The 23,419-nt window shown below is 37.4% G+C and overlaps 1 protein-coding gene across 4 annotated transcripts in view; it reads left to right on the top strand.

Moving 5' to 3' along the window:
• Positions 1 to 23,419, top strand: part of LOC150100781 (GRB10-interacting GYF protein 2-like) — a 525,021-nt gene that overhangs the window by 493,947 nt on the left and 7,655 nt on the right. For all 4 annotated transcript variants that reach the window (XM_090401532.1, XM_090401529.1, XM_090401530.1 and 1 more), the window contains exon 28: positions 6,022 to 6,068. In XM_090401532.1, coding sequence (XP_090257658.1) covers positions 6,022 to 6,068 — 47 coding nt within the window. The remainder of the gene's footprint in view (positions 1 to 6,021; positions 6,069 to 23,419) is intronic.

Below are 23,419 nucleotides of genomic sequence, written 5' to 3'. Positions count from 1 at the left end.
ACGTGTGATTTCTGTTTCAACTGGCTGCATACTTCCTGTGTGAAAATAGATGACTCGGCGATAAAGCTTTTTACTGATTGCAATCAGCCCTACTTCTGTATGATGTGCCTCCCTTCTGTAAAACATCTAGTAAACGTAGGCAAGAGAGTTGAAAACCTCAAACAACAGCTTAATACTATGAGATACTTTCTCCTCCAAAATTAGAAAGTTGGAAACTAAGCTCGAGATATTTGACGAGTAGCACCCGATCGCAAGTGCACCCGTACCAGCTAATGAACTTTGTGAACTAATCTCATCTACAGTACACGAGTCACTTGAGACCGAAAATAGGAGACTCGACGGCGTTATCCTAAACTTTCCGACGGAAAACGATGAATCCTTAAAAGAAGACGTCGGCAAACTAGCAGGAGAATGCAATTTTGATCCCAGAAATATCGCTAAATGCCATCGTTTCGGACCCATAAACAAAAGAAAGGACAGAACAAACTTTCCACATCTCGTGAAAGTGACCTGTGACACACCAACAAACACATCCAAATTTTATAACAGCGATAAACAACAAGCTAAGGGACATTTGCCCCCAGTCACACATATGTGCCGACCTGATCTAACCTTTGCCCAGAGAGAGAACAAAGACACCAACTCCAAAGACAACTAGAATAAAAATGCCAAATGGAGACAACAGTTGGATGATAGACTACAAACAAACCATACTAGTGCAAAAACCAAGTGATGCCACTAGTAGCCACCAAGGAGACCAATATGCAGACGCTGCATAGGAAACGTGCAAGACCCCCTGCGGTCAAATCCATGCCTCACAGAACCTTGCATATCCACTTCACCAACATCCGTGACCTCAATTCCAACCTTAGTAGCATCCACCACCATCTGCAGTCTGTGAAACCCCACCTACCCTTTTTAACAGAAACTGGAATCTCAGCTTCCCCCAGCACTATCCATCTCAACCTCCCTAACTATACACTATTTAATTCCTTTCGACCCAAGGGTGGCGTCTGTGCATATATCCGCTCTGACATACCCTGCCAGAGAACACCTAACCTAGAATCGCCCACTTCGACCTTCTTTGGCTAATGCTATCCTTCCCCCACTCAGTTAAATTCATCTGCTATCTCTGTTGTTCTCCTAGTACCACCAATCATTCTGAGCTCTTTCATTTCCTCTCTGTAAAAGTTGATTTTCTCCAGTCCCACTTTCCTAACAGCAAAATCATCCTCCTGGGTGATTTTAATGTCCATAACACCAATTGGCTATCTATCCTCTTCCAGTTGTGCAGATCCTGCAGGCAGAGATGCTGAAACATTTGCCATCACTAATGACCTTACACAAATTGTTCAAAAGCCCGACCAGAATACCAGATAACCCAAACCACTCCCCAAATATCCTAGATCTCTTCCTTACTAATGACCCCTCCAAATATGTAATGAATGTAGCTAGGCCCCAGGGTAATTCTGACCACAACCCAGTGCTCATCCCCCCCCCCCTCCCCCCATGCAACAACACTTAGACAGCCACTCCCACACAAGGGTAGTTTGGCATTATAACACTGCCAAATGGGATAGCCTCCGAGATTACTATGCTTCATTCCTATTGGATTATTGTTTCCGGTCTTCCAGTCCAAACATATGTACCGAACATATCACCAAAGTAATCTCCACTGGCATGGAAACATACATTCCCTACGTTACTCTGAACTGCCGTCCCCAAACTGAACTCTGGTTCTCCAAAAGATGTGCCAATGCGGTACAAATGAAAAATCAGGCATACCACAACTGGCTCAAATTAAGAACTCCATCCGCCTTCAGCACCTATACTGAAGCCCAAAACAGATGCAAGAAAATTATCAATGCTTCTAAAACAAAATTTGAACTGGCAAAAAGCAGGAAGCTTGCAGCCTGTCCAAATGGCAGCTATACCTTTTGGTCTCTTGTCAAGGCAATTGGTCGTAACCTTTTCCCTACACTACTCTCACCTCTATCATACCCAGATGGTTCAATTGCAACATCACCCACAGAAAAAGCTAACCTCCTGGCTTCACACTTTGCCTCCAATGCACATAACTGACAATGGTAAATGCCCTCCAGTCATTCCAACTGCCCAACATGCAATGCTCCTGTATCCTTTTGCCAAAAAGATATCATAAACCTGTTTGTCTAAATTAGATACAAAAAAGTCTCTTGGCCCTGATGGCATTCCTCCAATTGTCCTGAAGGTCTGCACAAGAGAACTGACTCCTATCCTATGCCATCTGTACACACACTATCTTACTCCACTGGTATACATATACCAAAGCCTGGAAACTGGACCACATTCAACCCATTCCTAAAAAGGGAGATAAATCACTACCATCTAACTACCGCCCTATCTCACTCACTTCAGTCCTATCTAAAGTGACGGAGAAAACCATAAACTCTCAACTCCTACTCTACCTCGAAGGTACCCAACTATTAAGTGATCACCAGTACGGATTCCATCGAAACCGATCAATAGGAGATCTACTCTCATACATCACTCATCGCTGGATAAATGCCATGGAGAAATTCGGCAAATTCCAAGTAGTTGCACTTGATATCTCTAAAGCCTTTGACCTGGTCTGGCACAAAGGCTTACTAAGCAAACTCGCATCATTTGGACTGTCTCGGGACTTCTGTAGATGGATTGCCAGCTTCTTGTCTGGACGAACAATGTGTGTGATGGTAGATGGATCCCTATCCTCTCACCATCCAACTAATGCTGGGGTCCCACAAGGTTCAGTTCTCTCACCAACCCTCTTCCTTCTATATATCAATGACCTACTTCAGTTGACCTCTAACCCAATACATAGTTTTGCAGACGACAGCACATTACACTCCTCCCTCTCATTTTACAAACCCTACTCTACACAACTCACTTTGACCCACAGAACATCAAACCCCATTGCCCTTAATTCTGATCTCCAAGCCATCCTCTGATGGGGCTCAGATAACCTCGTCAACTTCAACGTTAGTAAAACCCAGTTCTGTCTTATTTCTCACAAAAAAAAAAACATTTTCCCCCAACATTGTTTTTGATAACACTCAAATTCCCAGACAAGATGAGACTTCTCTTCTCGGAATTACCCTGACATCAAGACTCTCCTGGCATAAGCACATCACAACCATTGCATCCTCAGCTTCCAAAAAACTAAGTTTTCTCTTTCGCTCAAGTTGCTACTTCACCTCTAAACAGTCGTTAACATTATACAAATCACAAATCCGCCCAGCTATCAAATACTGCTCTCACATCTGGAGTGGGGCTCCTGAAAGCTCCCTCAAAATGCTTGACTCAATACAGAGGAGAGCAATTAGACTGATAAATGACCCATCTCTCACCAACCCCCTCCCCTCACTTTCACATAGACGCTTGGTCTCTGTGACTTGTATATTCTATAAATATTTCCATGGGAAATGTTGATCTGAAACAGCAACAATTATTCCCCCACTCTGTACTAAGCCCATTGAAACATGTACAGCTACTGCCCAACATCCTTTCACAGTACACCTTGAAACCCACAGAACAAGTTTCCTTTCCTCCTTCATCCCTGCTACTGCAGTACTGTGGAATAGTCTTCCCCTTGACATATTTCCCAAGGAATACAATATACTGGCTTTTAAATCAAATGTAAACAAATTTCTCCTTTCTCAACCCACTACCCATATACGGTACTAACGTACTATAGGTTGACCAGCCAATCTCTCGTATATGGGCCGCACATAAAAAATAAAAAAAATGTCTCTTTGTCATGGATTCAGATTATCTGCTAAAAAAAAAACTGTGTAGACTTCTGCCAGAAATGCACTCATAAACAAGAAGTGCCACACAAACAAGCTGCAATAAAATGCTACTGAAAGGGTTGTAACTAACATGTCATATAAACTCTGTGCCAGTTCAGACTGCCCGCACAACATGGCAGTGGCACACAAACAGTAATGAGAAGTTCCATTAGTACGATAAATGTGTGGAACACTTCCTGACGTGAACATGTTAAAAATATCATTTATGGAAAGTTACGAAAAACTATTCAAAAGTGTACTTGGTATTTTATATATTAAAATATAGGGTGTGTCATAAAGGGGTATACAACATTGCGATATTGAATCACAATAGAAGGTAAATAGCGATAGATGAACAATTTTTATTACTATGCAAATGTAGTATAACACTTGAAATTTCAACACATAGTTAAAGTTCGATATGACTTCCTGCAGTAATTCTGCAGATTTGTAATCAATTTCTTGCCACATGAGGCAGAGAATATCTGGCATAACTTCAGCAATGGTGGTAGTGATTCTGGAATGCAGCTCATCCAAATTGACTGGTATTGGTGGTACAAACACTCAACCTTTTGCAAAGTCCACACAATAAAAAAATCTCATGGTGTAAGGCCATGCTACAGCCTCCCCTCTACTAATCCATCTGCCTGAAAAATGGGTGTTGAGGTACGAACCTAATGTGTTAGGTAATGAGGCAGTGCTCCATCATGCTGGAAATATAAGCATCCATCATGGTCATCTAATTGTAGTATTATACTAAGTAGCATGTCCAGATACATACCCAGTAACAATAGACTGAAAAAAAGAAGGGTCCATACACTTTCTTCTTGCTTATGGTGCAAAAAAACTTTAGCCTTTGAGGTGCTGTGACCATGTTCTATGATTGCATGTGGATTTTCGCTTCCCCAAATTCTACTGTTGAGTGTTTACTTGCCCACATATGTGAAAATTGCACTCATCACTGAAAACAATTCACGTCCAAAAAGTCCTCATTTTGTTCTATCCTACTGATCATTTCCATACAGAAATCCTGCCGTATCTTCTTAGTCTTTCTTCAAATGTTGTACAAGAGTAAATTTGTAGGGCCTTAAATGTAGATGCAGTTGTCAAACATGCCACAGTCACATGTGGAATTCTAATTTGATGAGATGCCTGTCTGGTTGACTTTCCAGGGCTTCTCTGGAAACTTTCCTTAACTTCTTCCACAACAACAGCATCGGCAACACATGGCCTTCCTATTGACCTTGGATGATGCACAGAATAGCCTGTTTCCACAAAATTCTTGTGCCATGTGTAAATCGTGTGCCTATTAGGAGGTTCTTTGTCATATTGTGTGTGGAAATGCTGCTGAACTTGTGTTGCAAACTTCGTTTTCTCAAACCAAAACACACAATGTGATCGCCCTGCACCATTGAAAGTTGCCATTTTCAAATGGTGTGATGTATCATGTCATCTAGTGTTGTCATTTGATAATAATGTTGCATGTCCAAAAATTGATGTCTTTCACTACGTTATGATACTCGCTCAGCTATTGAGTTATTCTCTGTTCCATCAAAGTTGTAGGCTGTATAAATTACAGTCATTTCAGTTATCCAGCAGTGGCAGGAGAACAATTTACCTGTTTGATAATTAAAAAGATAACTGTGGAGGTACAGTTACAGTGTACCAGCAGTCACTTAAATTAATATAATTCAGAGATCACAGTATATAAATTATAAATATTTATAAAAAAGATACAATAGTTTTCAAATTGATATTCAAAAATTTAAGTAATATGCAACTAATGTTACAAAAGATTTTTTAGAAAGCTTGGCTATTTGAAAAACTGACTTGAAATCATTTGAGTTGCAAAGTTGTGATAAATAATGCTTATCAAGTTGTATAGGAAAGTTAAGCATGTTTACAGAAATTTCCAAAGGACATTTAGTGGCATTCATATCATCATTGCAATATGGAGACTTGAAAGAAACCTTTATTTATTATTTTTAATGGTTGATAAGAAAATGAAAGAAAAATGTATTTAACTTCATATGCATAATTAAGGATCTTCTAACATTTCATATGCCAGGTTACACTGTATACCAGTACCTATTAGTTAAATGAAGACTATATATATATAAAATCTGATCTGTTCATGATTTATCAGTGTTTTTCTGTAAGTCGATATTCACATCATATTAATATCCTTAAAGATTTTTTTTTTTTTTTCCAGTTCCAACTTTTGCTGCATTTCTGAAAGATGTTGAATCTCCATATGAGGTATGTGTGTGTGTATTTGTAATCATTTTTAGCCAAGTTTTTCCTTTGAGTGTGTACTGTGCACTCACTTTGACACTAGAAGATTTTTCAAATGCTTGCTTCTATGCAAGCATAAAACAACCTACCTCTTAATCCCTTGAACCAGTTAAACTTTGAGGTGGTTGTGCTCCTACTATGCAAGGTGGTCTTTGTTTAATAAATTAAGCTTTACTGTCTTTACTTTCAGAGTGACTGCATATTTTTCTAAAAAAAATTTGCATGTGTATATGCAGAATTACATAATTGTCATTGCTATTAATTGTTAAAGAAATAGTTTCAGAATTCAGCAAAATAAATGATTGTAGTGACAAAGACAGTAAAAAAAATAGTCATCTGTTGCTATAACAAACTCAGGAAATCAAATAAATAGTTTGTCACAGTAGATTTATTATGATACATTTCCTTTAGAATGCACTGGTGCCATTAGGCCTAGCTTAAGGCAGTGTACATGCAGTGATAATTTCAAGTTTTTGTTAACAGGATGCTGTAAGCCTTTGGTCAGGATTTTGTTATAATGTGTTATGGTGAATGAGTTCATTATAGAGCTTGCTGTAATGAGTTCATATAGAAAAGTACAAAAGGTGACTCACTATTGCTGAAATAGAAATATACACATTTTTTTTTTTGATTATACCAAGACACATTAATATCTCACATGCTCAGTACTTGAAAAATTCTGTACTAGTTCACCCATTATGCAAATATCTTGCTAGTGAGATATCAGTGTGGGTAGAGCATATCATCATCATCAAATTCCTGCCATGTATCCTCAAAGGGTGTACAAGATATGAACTTCCTATCTACAATTTTCCTCCAAATCAGTCTGTTACTTGTCAAGACTCCAACATTATCAGATCTTATATTTCTATCGTCTAAGGCACTTTGTACCGTATCAATCCACCTAAATCTTGGTCTTCCTCTTGGTCGTTTTCTGCCAACCTGGCAGCAAAACGCTAATTAGCACCTTGCTAATCTTTTTTTGCCCATTCTGTTTAAGTGACCATACCACTCTGCTGATGCATTCCTGGATGCTGACAATGTCAAGTTCTTTCCTAATATCCTCGTTTTTAATATGATATTGCCATTGATGCCATCTGTTCATGCCTATAATCTTTCTCAGGACTCTCATATCTGCGGTCTCTTCTCTTTGGTCAAGTGTTTTACTTCTGACCCAGCTCTCAGATCCATAAGTTAAAACTGGTTTGAACACTGTCTTGTATACAGTTAATTTAGTGTTCTGACTAATTTCTCTCTTATTCCATATGAATTTATTCAATTGACTTCCCACCATACCAGCTTTGCTGATTCTGTTGTCTATTTCTATATTTAATTTACCATCTTCAGTAAAAATCGTGCCTAAGTAGCTGAAATGTTTTACTTGTTCCACAGGTTCTCCATTCACAACACAGTTGACATTTTCAATGATTCTGCCTACTTTCATTGTCTTTGTCTTTTTATTACTGACCTTCATACCATATCTATAACAAGAGTTATTCAATTTAGTCAGAGAATCTTGCAGACTTGTAGCAGATTTATTTAGAAGAATAACATCATCTGCATAAAGCAAAGAGCTGACATTAACATCTCCAATTTTGATATCATGTTTAATACCACTTTCCTTCATAATGTGATCCATATAGATATTGAATAACAGAGGGGATAATGTACATCCTTTTCTCACACCAGCTTTAACATTAAACCATCTTCCTGTACTTCCTTCAATTCTAACTGCCAACTTACAACTCAAATAAAGACTAAGTATTGATTGATATAATGCCCCATTGACACCATATAACTGTAACGTATTGATTAGCTTCTCTCTTGGCACCTTGTCATATGCCTTTTCCAGATCGACAAAACTTAAATACAAATCTTTGTTATATTCCTATGCTTTCTCGAGTATTTGTCGTAAAGTGAAGATTTGATCCTGACAGCCTCTATTTGGCCTGAAACTGGCTTGTTCTTCACCAAGCTTTTCTTCCACAATTCTTCTCAACCGTTTCTCAAGTATACTTGCATAGATCTTACCAGGAACACTCAGTAGGGAAATACCTCTGTAATTCTCACATTCAGTTTTATTTCCCTTTTTATATATGGGTACTATGGAAGCTCTACTCCAATCATCAGGAATTCGTCCCTCTGTTTAGGCTTTCTGAACTATGCAGTGCAGCCACTGTAAGACTTTTATACCACCATACTTCAGCATTTCTGGTCGAATATCATCTACTCCTGCTGTCTTTCCACATTTCAAGCCTTTGATGGCTTTTTCTACTTCAAGTATGGATATGTATTCCTGACTGCATGCCTGGTCAGTGTTTTTTACCACTGTGCTGTCACCACTGCTTGTTTCATTTAGCAGTTTTTCAAAGTAATTACTCCATACTTCAAGGATATCTTTTTTTCCCGTTTTCATGTCACCTTTATCATCTCTAACTCCTTTTACAGCACTCGTTCTTAAGCTTCTTCAACAACCTCCAGAATATTTTGCCACCTTCTTGATATTTATTTTCTATATTCTTGCCAAAATCCTCCCATGACTTTTGTTTAGCTAGTTTTACACAGTGTTTAGTATTCTTTCATTTGTCTCTGTATTCTCTAAGAACACAAGCTGGCTTATTTGCCAGGAACTTTTGATATGCTTTCTTCTTTTCCTTCACTGCCTCTTTAACTTCCTATGTCCACCATGGAGTTTTAATTTTTCTATCCTTGCAGACAACTTCACCACATGCCTCTCTAGCTGAATCAATCAGAGCTTTTTTCAAGGCTTGCCACTGAATCGCCAAGGTTTGATTCCTGTTCTCAAACTCTTTCATTTTTTCTTCAATAATATTTGTGTATTTTAGTCTACAGTTCACATCTGAGAGCTGCTCAACTTTTATTCGCTTTAAAACTTTCTTACATATTATTCTTTTTAATATGAAATTCAATTTTATCCTGCTCAAGACTAAATAGTTATCACTTGCAATTTCAAATTCTCTGTACACTCCGGTATCCTGCACCAGGGTTAAAACATCACTATCAACAATAACATAGTCAATGAGACTTTTGTTATTCCTTGCCTCTTCTCTCCATGTGAATTTGTGCACATTTTTATGTTGAAACACGGTGTTAGTGATAACCTGTCCATGACCTGAGCAGAAATCCAACATATATTTGTCATTATTATTAGCTTTGCTCTTTTCTCCAAATTTTCCCAAAATATTTTTGTATGTCTGACAATCATTTCCTACTCTGCTATTTAGATCCACAACAAGGACCAACTTTTCCTTTTTTTATTGTGTCAGTTGCTTTTTCTAGAGCCTCAAAAATTTCCTCCACTTCTACCTTAGTAGAACCTTCTGTGGGACCATAGGCACAAATAAGTCTCATTGTCCAGTTCCCCATTTTCATATTTGCCCACATTACTCTACTTGAGACTGACTGCCATTCAAGAAAATTAGCCTCGTATTTTGTATATGGCTACTCCTTCTTTTCCTTGATTGTCATTGCCTGAATATAACATTTTGTATTTATTGCTCAGGAAGATCTCACCAGTTTTTGTCTTTTTTGTTTCAGTCACCCCTATTATGTCGATCTGGTACTTATCTAATTCCTCAGCTAGCTCCATTTCTTTGCCATTCAGGCTTCTTATGTTGATAGTACCGATCTTTAACTCTGGTGATGTTGAGTTGGGGTGTGTTTTCAGATTTGTTCCAGTAGCTGACTTTTTGTTGTTCGCCCTGGTTCCCTGGCGAAAACAACGAGGGCCTTGTTTAACTGGGCGATGCCCCAGCCGGCATGAAATTTTGTCGTGTTGTACCATCATTTTTATTTTGATTTAACCAATAAGAATATAATTTGGTCGGCTAAATCCCAAATTGCCAGCCCATCCTCATTTGTTCAGTATCCAAGCAGATACCCAACAGGGTGCGCCACGAGAAGGTGAGGATTGGACATTAGGTCAGAAGCTCTGGTCAGTTCTTCGCATTCCTTTAAAGACTATGTGGAGGTCTCCTCTGAGTTATACAGCTTTGACCCTTAAGCACCCTGGGGTAGAGCATAATGGCCAACTAATATATCAGTCTTGTGTTCATTCTCAGACTTGGCCAGTTTATAAGCTTTTTTTTTTTTAAATGCTATAGTTTTTCTAAGTTTTACTCTGTGTGTAGAAGCAATTTGTTTAGGTGGGAGATACTTCATTGTCCAGGTAAAACAACCATCCCACTTATTGGAAGTCAGAAGTGGCTTGAAATAATTGTTTGGTTCCTAGAACAGGATTTGTGAAGAGACCTTCAAAGAGCCAGGGACTCATGAAGGGAGGACATATATCACTCACCATATCTGTTATTATCTTCTCTTGAATTCATTCACACTATCTCCAAAGGCAAGCCATTCTAATTAGGCAGCACTCGATGAGAAAAAAATCTAGCATTCACCCGCTTCTTGGTTTACGTTCATTCTCATCTTCCATGGATGTTCTTTTCTCAGCCTCTATAAAATGAAAAATGCCATCTACTGATATCCTCAGATCTTTTAAGACGTTTTTAGGTCTCTATCATATCTCCCCCACAATGTCTGCAGTCCACAAATTACCAGTCGGTCCTCATAATCTACCTTCCACAGTCCCAATAACATTAAAACTCTACTTTGCATCCTCACCATTGTATCTGCGTCACTTTAAAACTATGATACCAGATTTGCAGTCAGTAGTTTTAGGTCATATGAGGTAAAGGGGTAAAATGACTTCCTTATCCTTACATGTCAGTATCTCTTTCATCATTGCAATTATTCTCTGAGTTGTATTAGCAGTCTTTACCACATGGCCCCTTAACTTCAACTTCCTGTCTACTAAAACTTCAAGATCCTTAATCTGATCTGTTTTTTCTTACATAATCCTGCTAATATAATGCTAATATACACTGTTGAATATCTCAACACCAAAAAAGTGCATAAGTTTGCATTTACAACATTGAACTGATAGCTATTTTCACATACCCACAATTCCAGCCTGTTCAAATCATTCTGCAAGTAATGCATGTCAGTTGCATACCTGATCACTCTGCCTATCTTTGGATATCAGTTAATAGCTGAATGTATCTTATCAAATCCTTTCCAGTGTCATTAATGTACAGATTGAATAACAGTGAACTGATCCCTGGGATACACCACTAGTTACCATAAATCTTGCAGACTTGCATCCTCCATAAACCACTCTTTCATATATCAGTCAGCCATTCTTTTATACAAGCTGATAATTTATGATCCAATAAGCTATTTGTTTAAGTAACAGCTTTCCATTCTGTATCCTGTCAAAAGCCTTGGAAAAGTCCAACAGTATCATAATGTATGCATTCCCTTTATCCAACTCAGCTGTAACATTATTATAAATGAGCAAATTGTTAAAACATGACCTTCCCTTAGAAAACCTATACAGTTCATTGCAAAACAGATTTTTCTGTCAACCCTTTTTTGTATATGATATCTTACCAACTTTTTCAAAATCTTCACCCTGGTTCTGTGCATCACACTTGTGCAATAGAATTATCATACATTTTTTCAATCAAGTTGAATCCTCCCTATGCTGAGGCACAAATTATACAATCAAGTCAAAGGCACAGCTAGTTCAGCTGAATACTCTTTTAGCATTCTGTTGGCCCTATTGTTGAATTCTTATTCATATTATACAATAGCTTTGGTGCATATACTGTTGTGTCCCCCTTTCTTAAATTCTATTGATATTTACTATACGCTGGGTTCTTCCTAAGGAGTCACGTGGTACCTCTAAAACACAAAGGAATTGCCTCAGTGGCGAGCCAAAACCAACGTGGCAAAGTTTTTGAAATCTCACTTCTCTTAAAGCATTAGGAATATTTATATTTTTCTGCTGTGCCACCTAAGCTATTAGATTAAGTTAAACATGTCTTAATCAAGAAGTGATCTCAAAGGTGTACTATAATGACTACTGATTTGCAATCGTGATCTATAACATAATCTATTTTCTCCCACTTAGATTCGTATCTTTTTGCAAGTGGTGCATCGATTCTAATACTCAGACACTCGGATTAAAGATAGCAAAGGTTTATTTGACATATTAATACAATTTACAATACAAAGAAACTCAATCCAAAACTTCAATGTTAATCAGAGAAAATTATAGGTATCCTTATTAAGTAAGGACTATCAAGAAGCAATATCAATATGTTATTTCACAAACTGACAAAACTTGACTGCAATATTCACATTTATCTTTGTATCACATTACTCAGACTAAACCTTCTTAATACTTTCAAAAACATACACATTAGTTTAACCATATAGGAGTTACCTCACTATGCGTTCTAATATTAAGGTGCTACAGTCCTGTCTTAATTATGTGAAAGTCCTCAATTTTCCTTAATCTCATTTATAACATCTTAATTTTCTTATAGACAAAGAATTTTCAATGTTACTGTACACACTGGTTCTTCATATTTGTTCCTTCAACTTCTAACTGCCGTTCTCTGATCGATCTCCCTTCCGATTCATTTAGTCGGTGCTATGGCATGGATTTCTTCGGTCAAGGACAAGTCCACATGATCCCAGCATAGCTAGCCCACACCAGATATAGTGATGGCATAAGGCGATTCTGCTTCTGTGAGGCCTGTTGCCTAGGTGCTGAGCCCTTTCTGTTGATTGCCTGTCAGTCGAACGGAGATATGTTCTTTCATCGTACAATTAGGAGCATGTCATCCTTCCAGCTCATAAGCGGCATATCCTATTACCACTCTCGGGAATTACAGAACTCTTCGCTGATTTTTCGTCCAAGCACTCCTGGACAGGACGCTCCTCCGTGCAACCGTCTACCCACCAGAATACACAAGACTACCAGCCAAGAGAGAAGAGAAAAAAAGCCTCGTGTGTGTGTGTGTGAGGGTTCCTAACCCTTTTATATCATCTCCCCTATCGGCAATCACCGTAGCTCACCCAACGTGTATAATTTCTCCCATGTGGGTCTCGTTTTGTATCGTTTGTTTTTTCCGACCACTTGCTTCTGCACTTGCCGTGGGCACGCGACTGCCTGGGGGCAACCTTTCTTTCCGTCGACATGCCTGCACACTTTGAACTTTTGTTCACAGCAGCTTAATGCAAGTCATACCACAAAACATTGTATTATCAACTCTAACAAAATATCATTAATTTATAACGTATTACTGGCATTATACAATCAAGTGAGTATTCCTTCCTTGAAATATTCATAATATTTTTTCTTTATAATAATGTAATCTATATTTTACCAGTTACATACAGCACATACCTAGAAGCAAGCATATTTCCCTACAAGGATTTTCCTGTTAAATGATAAAATTAGAATTCTTAGGAATCTCAATTTATCAAAGTTTAACAATACTAAGTTGATAGCTTTTAGTAAGATGGCACTCATTATTGAACAGTCTTCTGCATCTGTCATTACTTGTTCCACAGGTTCTCCATTCACAACACAGTTGACATTTTCAATGATTCTGCCTACTTTCATTGTCTTTGTCTTTTTATTACTGACCTTCATACCATATCTATAACAAGAGTTATTCAATTTAGTCAGAGAATCTTGCAGACTTGTAGCAGATTTATTTAGAAGAATAACATCATCTGCATAAAGCAAAGAGCTGACATTAACATCTCCAATTTTGATATCATGTTTAATACCACTTTCCTTCATAATGTGATCCATATAGATATTGAATAACAGAGGGGATAATGTACATCCTTTTCTCACACCAGCTTTAACATTAAACCATCTTCCTGTACTTCCTTCAATTCTAACTGCCAACTTACAACTCAAATAAAGACTAAGTATTGATTGATATAATGCCCCATTGACACCATATAACTGTAACGTATTGATTAGCTTCTCTCTTGGCACCTTGTCATATGCCTTTTCCAGATCGACAAAACTTAAATACAAATCTTTGTTATATTCCTATGCTTTCTCGAGTATTTGTCGTAAAGTGAAGATTTGATCCTGACAGCCTCTATTTGGCCTGAAACTGGCTTGTTCTTCACCAAGCTTTTCTTCCACAATTCTTCTCAACCGTTTCTCAAGTATACTTGCATAGATCTTACCAGGAACACTCAGTAGGGAAATACCTCTGTAATTCTCACATTCAGTTTTATTTCCCTTTTTATATATGGGTACTATGGAAGCTCTACTCCAATCATCAGGAATTCGTCCCTCTGTTTAGGCTTTCTGAACTATGCAATGCAGCCACTGTAAGACTTTTATACCACCATACTTCAGCATTTCTGGTCGAATATCATCTACTCCTGCTGTCTTTCCACATTTCAAGCCTTTGATGGCTTTTTCTACTTCAAGTATGGATATGTATTCCTGACTGCATGCCTGGTCAGTGTTTTTTACCACTGTGCTGTCACCACTGCTTGTTTCATTTAGCAGTTTTTCAAAGTAATTACTCCATACTTCAAGGATATCTTTTTTTCCCGTTTTCATGTCACCTTTATCATCTCTAACTCCTTTTACAGCACTCGTTCTTAAGCTTCTTCAACAACCTCCAGAATATTTTGCCACCTTCTTGATATTTATTTTCTATATTCTTGCCAAAATCCTCCCATGACTTTTGTTTAGCTAGTTTTACACAGTGTTTAGTATTCTTTCATTTGTCTCTGTATTCTCTAAGAACACAAGCTGGCTTATTTGCCAGGAACTTTTGATATGCTTTCTTCTTTTCCTTCACTGCCTCTTTAACTAGCTATGTCCACCATGGAGTTTTAATTTTTCTATCCTTGCAGACAACTTCACCACATGCCTCTCTAGCTGAATCAATCAGAGCTTTTTTCAAGGCTTGCCACTGAATCGCCAAGGTTTGATTCCTGTTCTCAAACTCTTTCATTTTTTCTTCAATAATATTTGTGTATTTTAGTCTACAGTTCACATCTGAGAGCTGCTCAACTTTTATTCGCTTTAAAACTTTCTTACATATTATTCTTTTTAATATGAAATTCAATTTTATCCTGCTCAAGACTAAATAGTTATCACTTGCAATTTCAAATTCTCTGTACACTCCGGTATCCTGCACCAGGGTTAAAACATCACTATCAACAATAACATAGTCAATGAGACTTTTGTTATTCCTTGCCTCTTCTCTCCATGTGAATTTGTGCACATTTTTATGTTGAAACACGGTGTTAGTGATAACCTGTCCATGACCTGAGCAGAAATCCAACATATATTTGTCATTATTATTAGCTTTGCTCTTTTCTCCAAATTTTCCCAAAATATTTTTGTATGTCTGACAATCATTTCCTACTCTGCTATTTAGATCCACAACAAGGACCAACTTTTCCTTTTTTTATTGTGTCAGTTGCTTTTTCTAGAGCCTCAAAAATTTCCTCCACTTCTACCTTAGTAGAACCTTCTGTGGGACCATAGGCACAAATAAGTCTCATTGTCCAGTTCCCCATTTTCATATTTGCCCACATTACTCTACTTGAGACTGACTGCCATTCAAGAAAATTAGCCTCGTATTTTGTATATGGCTACTCCTTCTTTTCCTTGATTGTCATTGCCTGAATATAACATTTTGTATTTATTGCTCAGGAAGATCTCACCAGTTTTTGTCTTTTTTGTTTCAGTCACCCCTATTATGTCGATCTGGTACTTATCTAATTCCTCAGCTAGCTCCATTTCTTTGCCATTCAGGCTTCTTATGTTGATAGTACCGATCTTTAACTCTGGTGATGTTGAGTTGGGGTGTGTTTTCAGATTTGTTCCAGTAGCTGACTTTTTGTTGTTCGCCCTGGTTCCCTGGCGAAAACAACGAGGGCCTTGTTTAACTGGGCGATGCCCCAGCCGGCATGAAATTTTGTCGTGTTGTACCATCATTTTTATTTTGATTTAACCAATAAGAATATAATTTGGTCGGCTAAATCCCAAATTGCCAGCCCATCCTCATTTGTTCAGTATCCAAGCAGATACCCAACAGGGTGCGCCACGAGAAGGTGAGGATTGGACATTAGGTCAGAAGCTCTGGTCAGTTCTTCGCATTCCTTTAAAGACTATGTGGAGGTCTCCTCTGAGTTATACAGCTTTGACCCTTAAGCACCCTGGGGTAGAGCATAATGGCCAACTAATATATCAGTCTTGTGTTCATTCTCAGACTTGGCCAGTTTATAAGCTTTTTTTTTTTTAAATGCTATAGTTTTTCTAAGTTTTACTCTGTGTGTAGAAGCAATTTGTTTAGGTGGGAGATACTTCATTGTCCAGGTAAAACAACCATCCCACTTATTGGAAGTCAGAAGTGGCTTGAAATAATTGTTTGGTTCCTAGAACAGGATTTGTGAAGAGACCTTCAAAGAGCCAGGGACTCATGAAGGGAGGACATATATCACTCACCATATCTGTTATTATCTTCTCTTGAATTCATTCACACTATCTCCAAAGGCAAGCCATTCTAATTAGGCAGCACTCGATGAGAAAAAAATCTAGCATTCACCCGCTTCTTGGTTTACGTTCATTCTCATCTTCCATGGATGTTCTTTTCTCAGCCTCTATAAAATGAAAAATGCCATCTACTGATATCCTCAGATCTTTTAAGACGTTTTTAGGTCTCTATCATATCTCCCCCACAATGTCTGCAGTCCACAAATTACCAGTCGGTCCTCATAATCTACCTTCCACAGTCCCAATAACATTAAAACTCTACTTTGCATCCTCACCATTGTATCTGCGTCACTTTAAAACTATGATACCAGATTTGCAGTCAGTAGTTTTAGGTCATATGAGGTAAAGGGGTAAAATGACTTCCTTATCCTTACATGTCAGTATCTCTTTCATCATTGCAATTATTCTCTGAGTTGTATTAGCAGTCTTTACCACATGGCCCCTTAACTTCAACTTCCTGTCTACTAAAACTTCAAGATCCTTAATCTGATCTGTTTTTTCTTACATAATCCTGCTAATATAATGCTAATATACACTGTTGAATATCTCAACACCAAAAAAGTGCATAAGTTTGCATTTACAACATTGAACTGATAGCTATTTTCACATACCCACAATTCCAGCCTGTTCAAATCATTCTGCAAGTAATGCATGTCAGTTGCATACCTGATCACTCTGCCTATCTTTGGATATCAGTTAATAGCTGAATGTATCTTATCAAATCCTTTCCAGTGTCATTAATGTACAGATTGAATAACAGTGAACTGATCCCTGGGATACACCACTAGTTACCATAAATCTTGCAGACTTGCATCCTCCATAAACCACTCTTTCATATATCAGTCAGCCATTCTTTTATACAAGCTGATAATTTATGATCCAATAAGCTATTTGTTTAAGTAACAGCTTTCCATTCTGTATCCTGTCAAAAGCCTTGGAAAAGTCCAACAGTATCATAATGTATGCATTCCCTTTATCCAACTCAGCTGTAACATTATTATAAATGAGCAAATTGTTAAAACATGACCTTCCCTTAGAAAACCTATACAGTTCATTGCAAAACAGATTTTTCTGTCAACCCTTTTTTGTATATGATATCTTACCAACTTTTTCAAAATCTTCACCCTGGTTCTGTGCATCACACTTGTGCAATAGAATTATCATACATTTTTTCAATCAAGTTGAATCCTCCCTATGCTGAGGCACAAATTATACAATCAAGTCAAAGGCACAGCTAGTTCAGCTGAATACTCTTTTAGCATTCTGTTGGCCCTATTGTTGAATTCTTATTCATATTATACAATAGCTTTGGTGCATATACTGTTGTGTCCCCCTTTCTTAAATTCTATTGATATATGTACTATACGCTGGGTTCTTCCTAAGGAGTCACGTGGTACCTCTAAAACACAAAGGAATTGCCTCAGTGGCGAGCCAAAACCAACGTGGCAAAGTTTTTGAAATCTCACTTCTCTTAAAGCATTAGGAATATTTATATTTTTCTGCTGTGCCACCTAAGCTATTAGATTAAGTTAAACATGTCTTAATCAAGAAGTGATCTCAAAGGTGTACTATAATGACTACTGATTTGCAATCGTGATCTATAACATAATCTATTTTCTCCCACTTAGATTCGTATCTTTTTGCAAGTGGTGCATCGATTCTAATACTCAGACACTCGGATTAAAGATAGCAAAGGTTTATTTGACATATTAATACAATTTACAATACAAAGAAACTCAATCCAAAACTTCAATGTTAATCAGAGAAAATTATAGGTATCCTTATTAAGTAAGGACTATCAAGAAGCAATATCAATATGTTATTTCACAAACTGACAAAACTTGACTGCAATATTCACATTTATCTTTGTATCACATTACTCAGACTAAACCTTCTTAATACTTTCAAAAACATACACATTAGTTTAACCATATAGGAGTTACCTCACTATGCGTTCTAATATTAAGGTGCTACAGTCCTGTCTTAATTATGTGAAAGTCCTCAATTTTCCTTAATCTCATTTATAACATCTTAATTTTCTTATAGACAAAGAATTTTCAATGTTACTGTACACACTGGTTCTTCATATTTGTTCCTTCAACTTCTAACTGCCGTTCTCTGATCGATCTCCCTTCCGATTCATTTAGTCGGTGCTATGGCATGGATTTCTTCGGTCAAGGACAAGTCCACATGATCCCAGCATAGCTAGCCCACACCAGATATAGTGATGGCATAAGGCGATTCTGCTTCTGTGAGGCCTGTTGCCTAGGTGCTGAGCCCTTTCTGTTGATTGCCTGTCAGTCGAACGGAGATATGTTCTTTCATCGTACAATTAGGAGCATGTCATCCTTCCAGCTCATAAGCGGCATATCCTATTACCACTCTCGGGAATTACAGAACTCTTCGCTGATTTTTCGTCCAAGCACTCCTGGACAGGACGCTCCTCCGTGCAACCGTCTACCCACCAGAATACACAAGACTACCAGCCAAGAGAGAAGAGAAAAAAAGCCTCGTGTGTGTGTGTGTGAGGGTTCCTAACCCTTTTATATCATCTCCCCTATCGGCAATCACCGTAGCTCACCCAACGTGTATAATTTCTCCCATGTGGGTCTCGTTTTGTATCGTTTGTTTTTTCCGACCACTTGCTTCTGCACTTGCCGTGGGCACGCGACTGCCTGGGGGCAACCTTTCTTTCCGTCGACATGCCTGCACACTTTGAACTTTTGTTCACAGCAGCTTAATGCAAGTCATACCACAAAACATTGTATTATCAACTCTAACAAAATATCATTAATTTATAACGTATTACTGGCATTATACAATCAAGTGAGTATTCCTTCCTTGAAATATTCATAATATTTTTTCTTTATAATAATGTAATCTATATTTTACCAGTTACATACAGCACATACCTAGAAGCAAGCATATTTCCCTACAAGGATTTTCCTGTTAAATGATAAAATTAGAATTCTTAGGAATCTCAATTTATCAAAGTTTAACAATACTAAGTTGATAGCTTTTAGTAAGATGGCACTCATTATTGAACAGTCTTCTGCATCTGTCATACACATACAATCTACATTCATCAGTGTTATTCTTTCATACTCATTCTTTCTTTTACTTGCATTTTAAATTTTAAAATTATAAAAATAATTTGCAGATGTAATACATTTATTTTCAAATATTCTTAATATACAACAGTGTAGAACACACAACTGCATACAAAATCATGTTAAGACTTGTCGAACCATGTCTTAGCCATATTAGCATGTGGGGGGTATAAAAGCATTGCTTGTTGCGCTCGCTTCCACAGTGCATAATTATCATTTCAATTGTAAACTTGTGTCACCTACCCCATTATTTTGTTTAAAATGGCAGAGCAATATAATATCCTGGAATCCATGGCTTGGAGAGTCATTGATCGATTAGAAGCTGGCCAAATACCACAAGTTGTCACTCAAGCGTGTCATGTATCTGAAAGCATAATTTTACAACTTTGGAATCGCTTTCTGGAGACGGGAAATGTTCGAAATCGACTTGATGCCATAGGTTTATATGCTCGAAGACCAATGGTTTGCATTCCACTTACTGCAAATCACAAAAGAGCCTGAAGAATTTGGGTACAGGAACGCTGCAATTCGACAAATGAGGATTGGGCTCATGTACTTTTTAGTGACTAATCTAGGTGCAGTCTGCAACCAGATAACTAATGTATCTTGATATGGTGTGAAAGTGGAACAAGAAATAATTCACAGTTTGTTCGTGAAAGACCCTCAACATCAAGGTGGGAGTTTGATAGTATTGGCTGGAATAGGTATAGGTGGCCATACTGATCTCTATTTTATTAGAAATGTTTCCTTAACAGCCCAAAGGTATCACAATGAGATTTTGGAACCTATAGGTCGTCCATATGCTGCTGCTGCAATTGGCCAAGAATTCATTTTTATGGATGACAATGCTTGTTTACACCATACAAATTTGGTGCAAGAGTGGTTTGAGGAAGAAGGTATTGAACGAATGGATTGGCCTGTCTGTTCACTGGATTGTAATCCAATCGAACATCCTGGGATGCTTTATATAGGTGCATTTCTGCTCAACTGGTGCCACAATGATCGCTTCAAGAGCTCGAAATTGCTCTCACCGAAGAGTGGGGAAATATCCCACAAGAACTGTTTAATCATCTTATCCGGTCCATGCAATCAAGATGTACCGCTGTTAATGGAGACCATACGCCCTATTAAAAGTTAACAAAAGCGTTTTTGGCTATTCTTGTTAAAATTATTTCACTCTAAAATGTATAATTTGTTAAATTTGTAATAAATATCGATTATTTAAACGATATCTCATCAATTACACCCTATCCATAAGTAAGAAATATTTATGTATAAAGTACCCAATAGTTATAATTATTTGCAGAAATTTATAATTATCCGACAGAAACTAAAATATCCCATAATTTGTTTTGAGTAGTGTACTATAGGTTTACAACCTTTTGAGTAGTGATGTGCTGAAGACTGCTTGCACTGGTTTGCTTGAGGCGATTGTTAAATTTTCAAGACTTACAAGCTGATTGTTAAGCAGACAATAGTTATGAAGTGTAGAGCAGCACACACACTTCAATCCACAGCGGCTAATGCTGCATTGGGGTGATAGAATTTTATATAGCCACACAGAAAATCTAGCTGAGATACACTTCTTTTGGCACTCTTACTGCTTCCTTCCTGCCACCCTTTTCCTATATGACAGCCTATATAGGGAGTTATCTAGGCTAGCAATTTTACAGGAATATTATTTTCTGCCAAACATCTGCTTAATTTTACCTGGACCACTTCTTCTTAAGGTAATGATATTTTCATTCTTGGCATCTGTCAAGGATTTCACGTTTTTAGAATTCTTGATAATTCAGAAAAAATTCATTTATGCTTTCAGGGGATTGTAATTCTCACAAAGGAATAACCTGCAACCTGCTTTTTTAGCAAACCAGTTAAAAATTTTACACACGTTGGGAGTCTTAATAAAATTCTTATTATTATGTTATTAATGTCACACGAAAAAGATGATAAAAACTAATGTCAAAAAGTAATTTTTTATTTTAAAAAATATTTCATAATATAAAATAATGGGTTTGTTGGCAGTTCTCAGGTAATTTCTGGGCCTGTTTTGTTTTCCAGTCAGCTGCTATTGCATATACTTAATAAGTCATGTTGGAGATTTAATGGAATAAAACAGCATGTAGAAAGGATTAAAAACACTGTTTAATTCTTCTGATATTTTGTCTGTTGCAGACACCTTCAGGAAATACAATTTAAGACCTTGAACACAAAATTATGGAAAACACATGGTCCAAAGACTAGTCCTGACTAGATAAAGTGCCCTCTTTAGGCACCTGCTAGAGACCTAGGATGTAAACTGGAATGTCAAAGTATTAGTGTTTCGCATAGTTTAGGCAGTTTTATGCAACCATATTTATTCAAGTTAGGCTGATTTTTTGAAAGTAGTTGTTCTCTTCTAAATGTGCTGCAATGGAGCATGGTGATCTTTTTCCATTTGATTCTTTGAGTCATATCCAAATCCATGGTCTGTGCAAGGCTTGATTGACCATAGTTTTAACTATATATGTATTCTTTGTTCTTCTATGTAGATGGTAGCTGACTTTTGTCTGTCCATATTAAGCCAACGTGCAGGAATAGAGAACTCTATATACACCAGTAATTTGAAAGAGGAGGGAGTTACTCCTGAGTGGATTGAATAAGGATAGATAGTTTCAAGTGGGGCTTCAAGCCATGCAGAGGTTGCATTTCTTTAGGAATCGGGCCAATTTTTCTGCTGTGCCTCAGACATCAAGGCTGGTGATAACATTACTAAAATCCTTTTGAAGAGAAGGTTGTAGATTGATGGAAGGATGGATCATTTTATTGATTCTGTGAAAACTGTAGCCATGCGTTGTGCTGCAAGAGAAGCCTCATTGGAACAAAGGTTATAGACTATTGGTTAGTGTTTTAATGATACCATATTGTTGAGAGGGGAGTGAGGGGAAAGTCTGTGAATGTTATCTGCCTGTGTGATTGGGTTTTCTGTGTACTGAAAAGGACAGGTTACTGTTAGGTCAGCATTTTGCATGTTACCAAGATGTCTATGAAGGCTATAATATTATTAGTTTCCTTTTCTGTTGTAATTGGATTCTAGGGTGAAGAGGTAACAGAGGAAAGTGTATAATATGTCTAAGACATGACATTTTCCATGGCTTGAGTCTGAAGGTGAAGACTAGAAGATATTGGCTGTGGATTGAGAGTGATGGAATCTACAAAGAATCTGGAATCCTTATTGCTGGTCACTAATTAGTTGGTGGGTCTACAGGTGCAGAAGTTGGCTGTTGATGTCCTTCTACATAGTTATTGAAAGAACAGAAATGAAAGCAATTGAACAGTGATATGAAGTGATATAGATGGTATTAATTCTGGAGCAAGTTAATAACACAATAAGTAGGATATTGACTCGAATCCTTGATTGTGTTCAAATTATGGATTCTTCTGATTTCTGTCTGGCAGAAGACTGTGAGTGCATGAAGTGAGTAGTTCTTGATAAAATTGGGAAGAGGCATTTGCTTTGATCATCAGTGCAGGAATTGGAAGAGAAGAGTAATGCCAGTATATAGAGGTTATAGAAGAGTATACAGAGGATTTGAAATAAGAAGTGATCACTATTTAGTTTTTAGCAGGATAAAATTAAACTTCGTATTGAAGAGAAGAGTGTGCAAGAAGGTTTTAAAACTAATCAACGTTGAGCAGCTTTCAGAGGTGAACTGTAGACTGAAATACACAAACATCATTCGAGAAAAAATGAAAGAATTTGAAAACAAGAACCAAACCTTGGGGATTCATTGACAAATCTTGAAGAA

This window comes from Typopeltis vanoorti, chromosome 12, assembly GCF_054136105.1.
Source record: "Typopeltis vanoorti isolate ZY-2024b chromosome 12, IOZ_Tvanoo_1.0, whole genome shotgun sequence".
In the NCBI taxonomy this organism is placed as follows: domain Eukaryota; kingdom Metazoa; phylum Arthropoda; class Arachnida; order Uropygi; family Thelyphonidae; genus Typopeltis; species Typopeltis vanoorti.
Note: the sequence above shows the minus strand (reverse complement) of the source record. Positions and strands in the feature narration are given on the sequence as shown.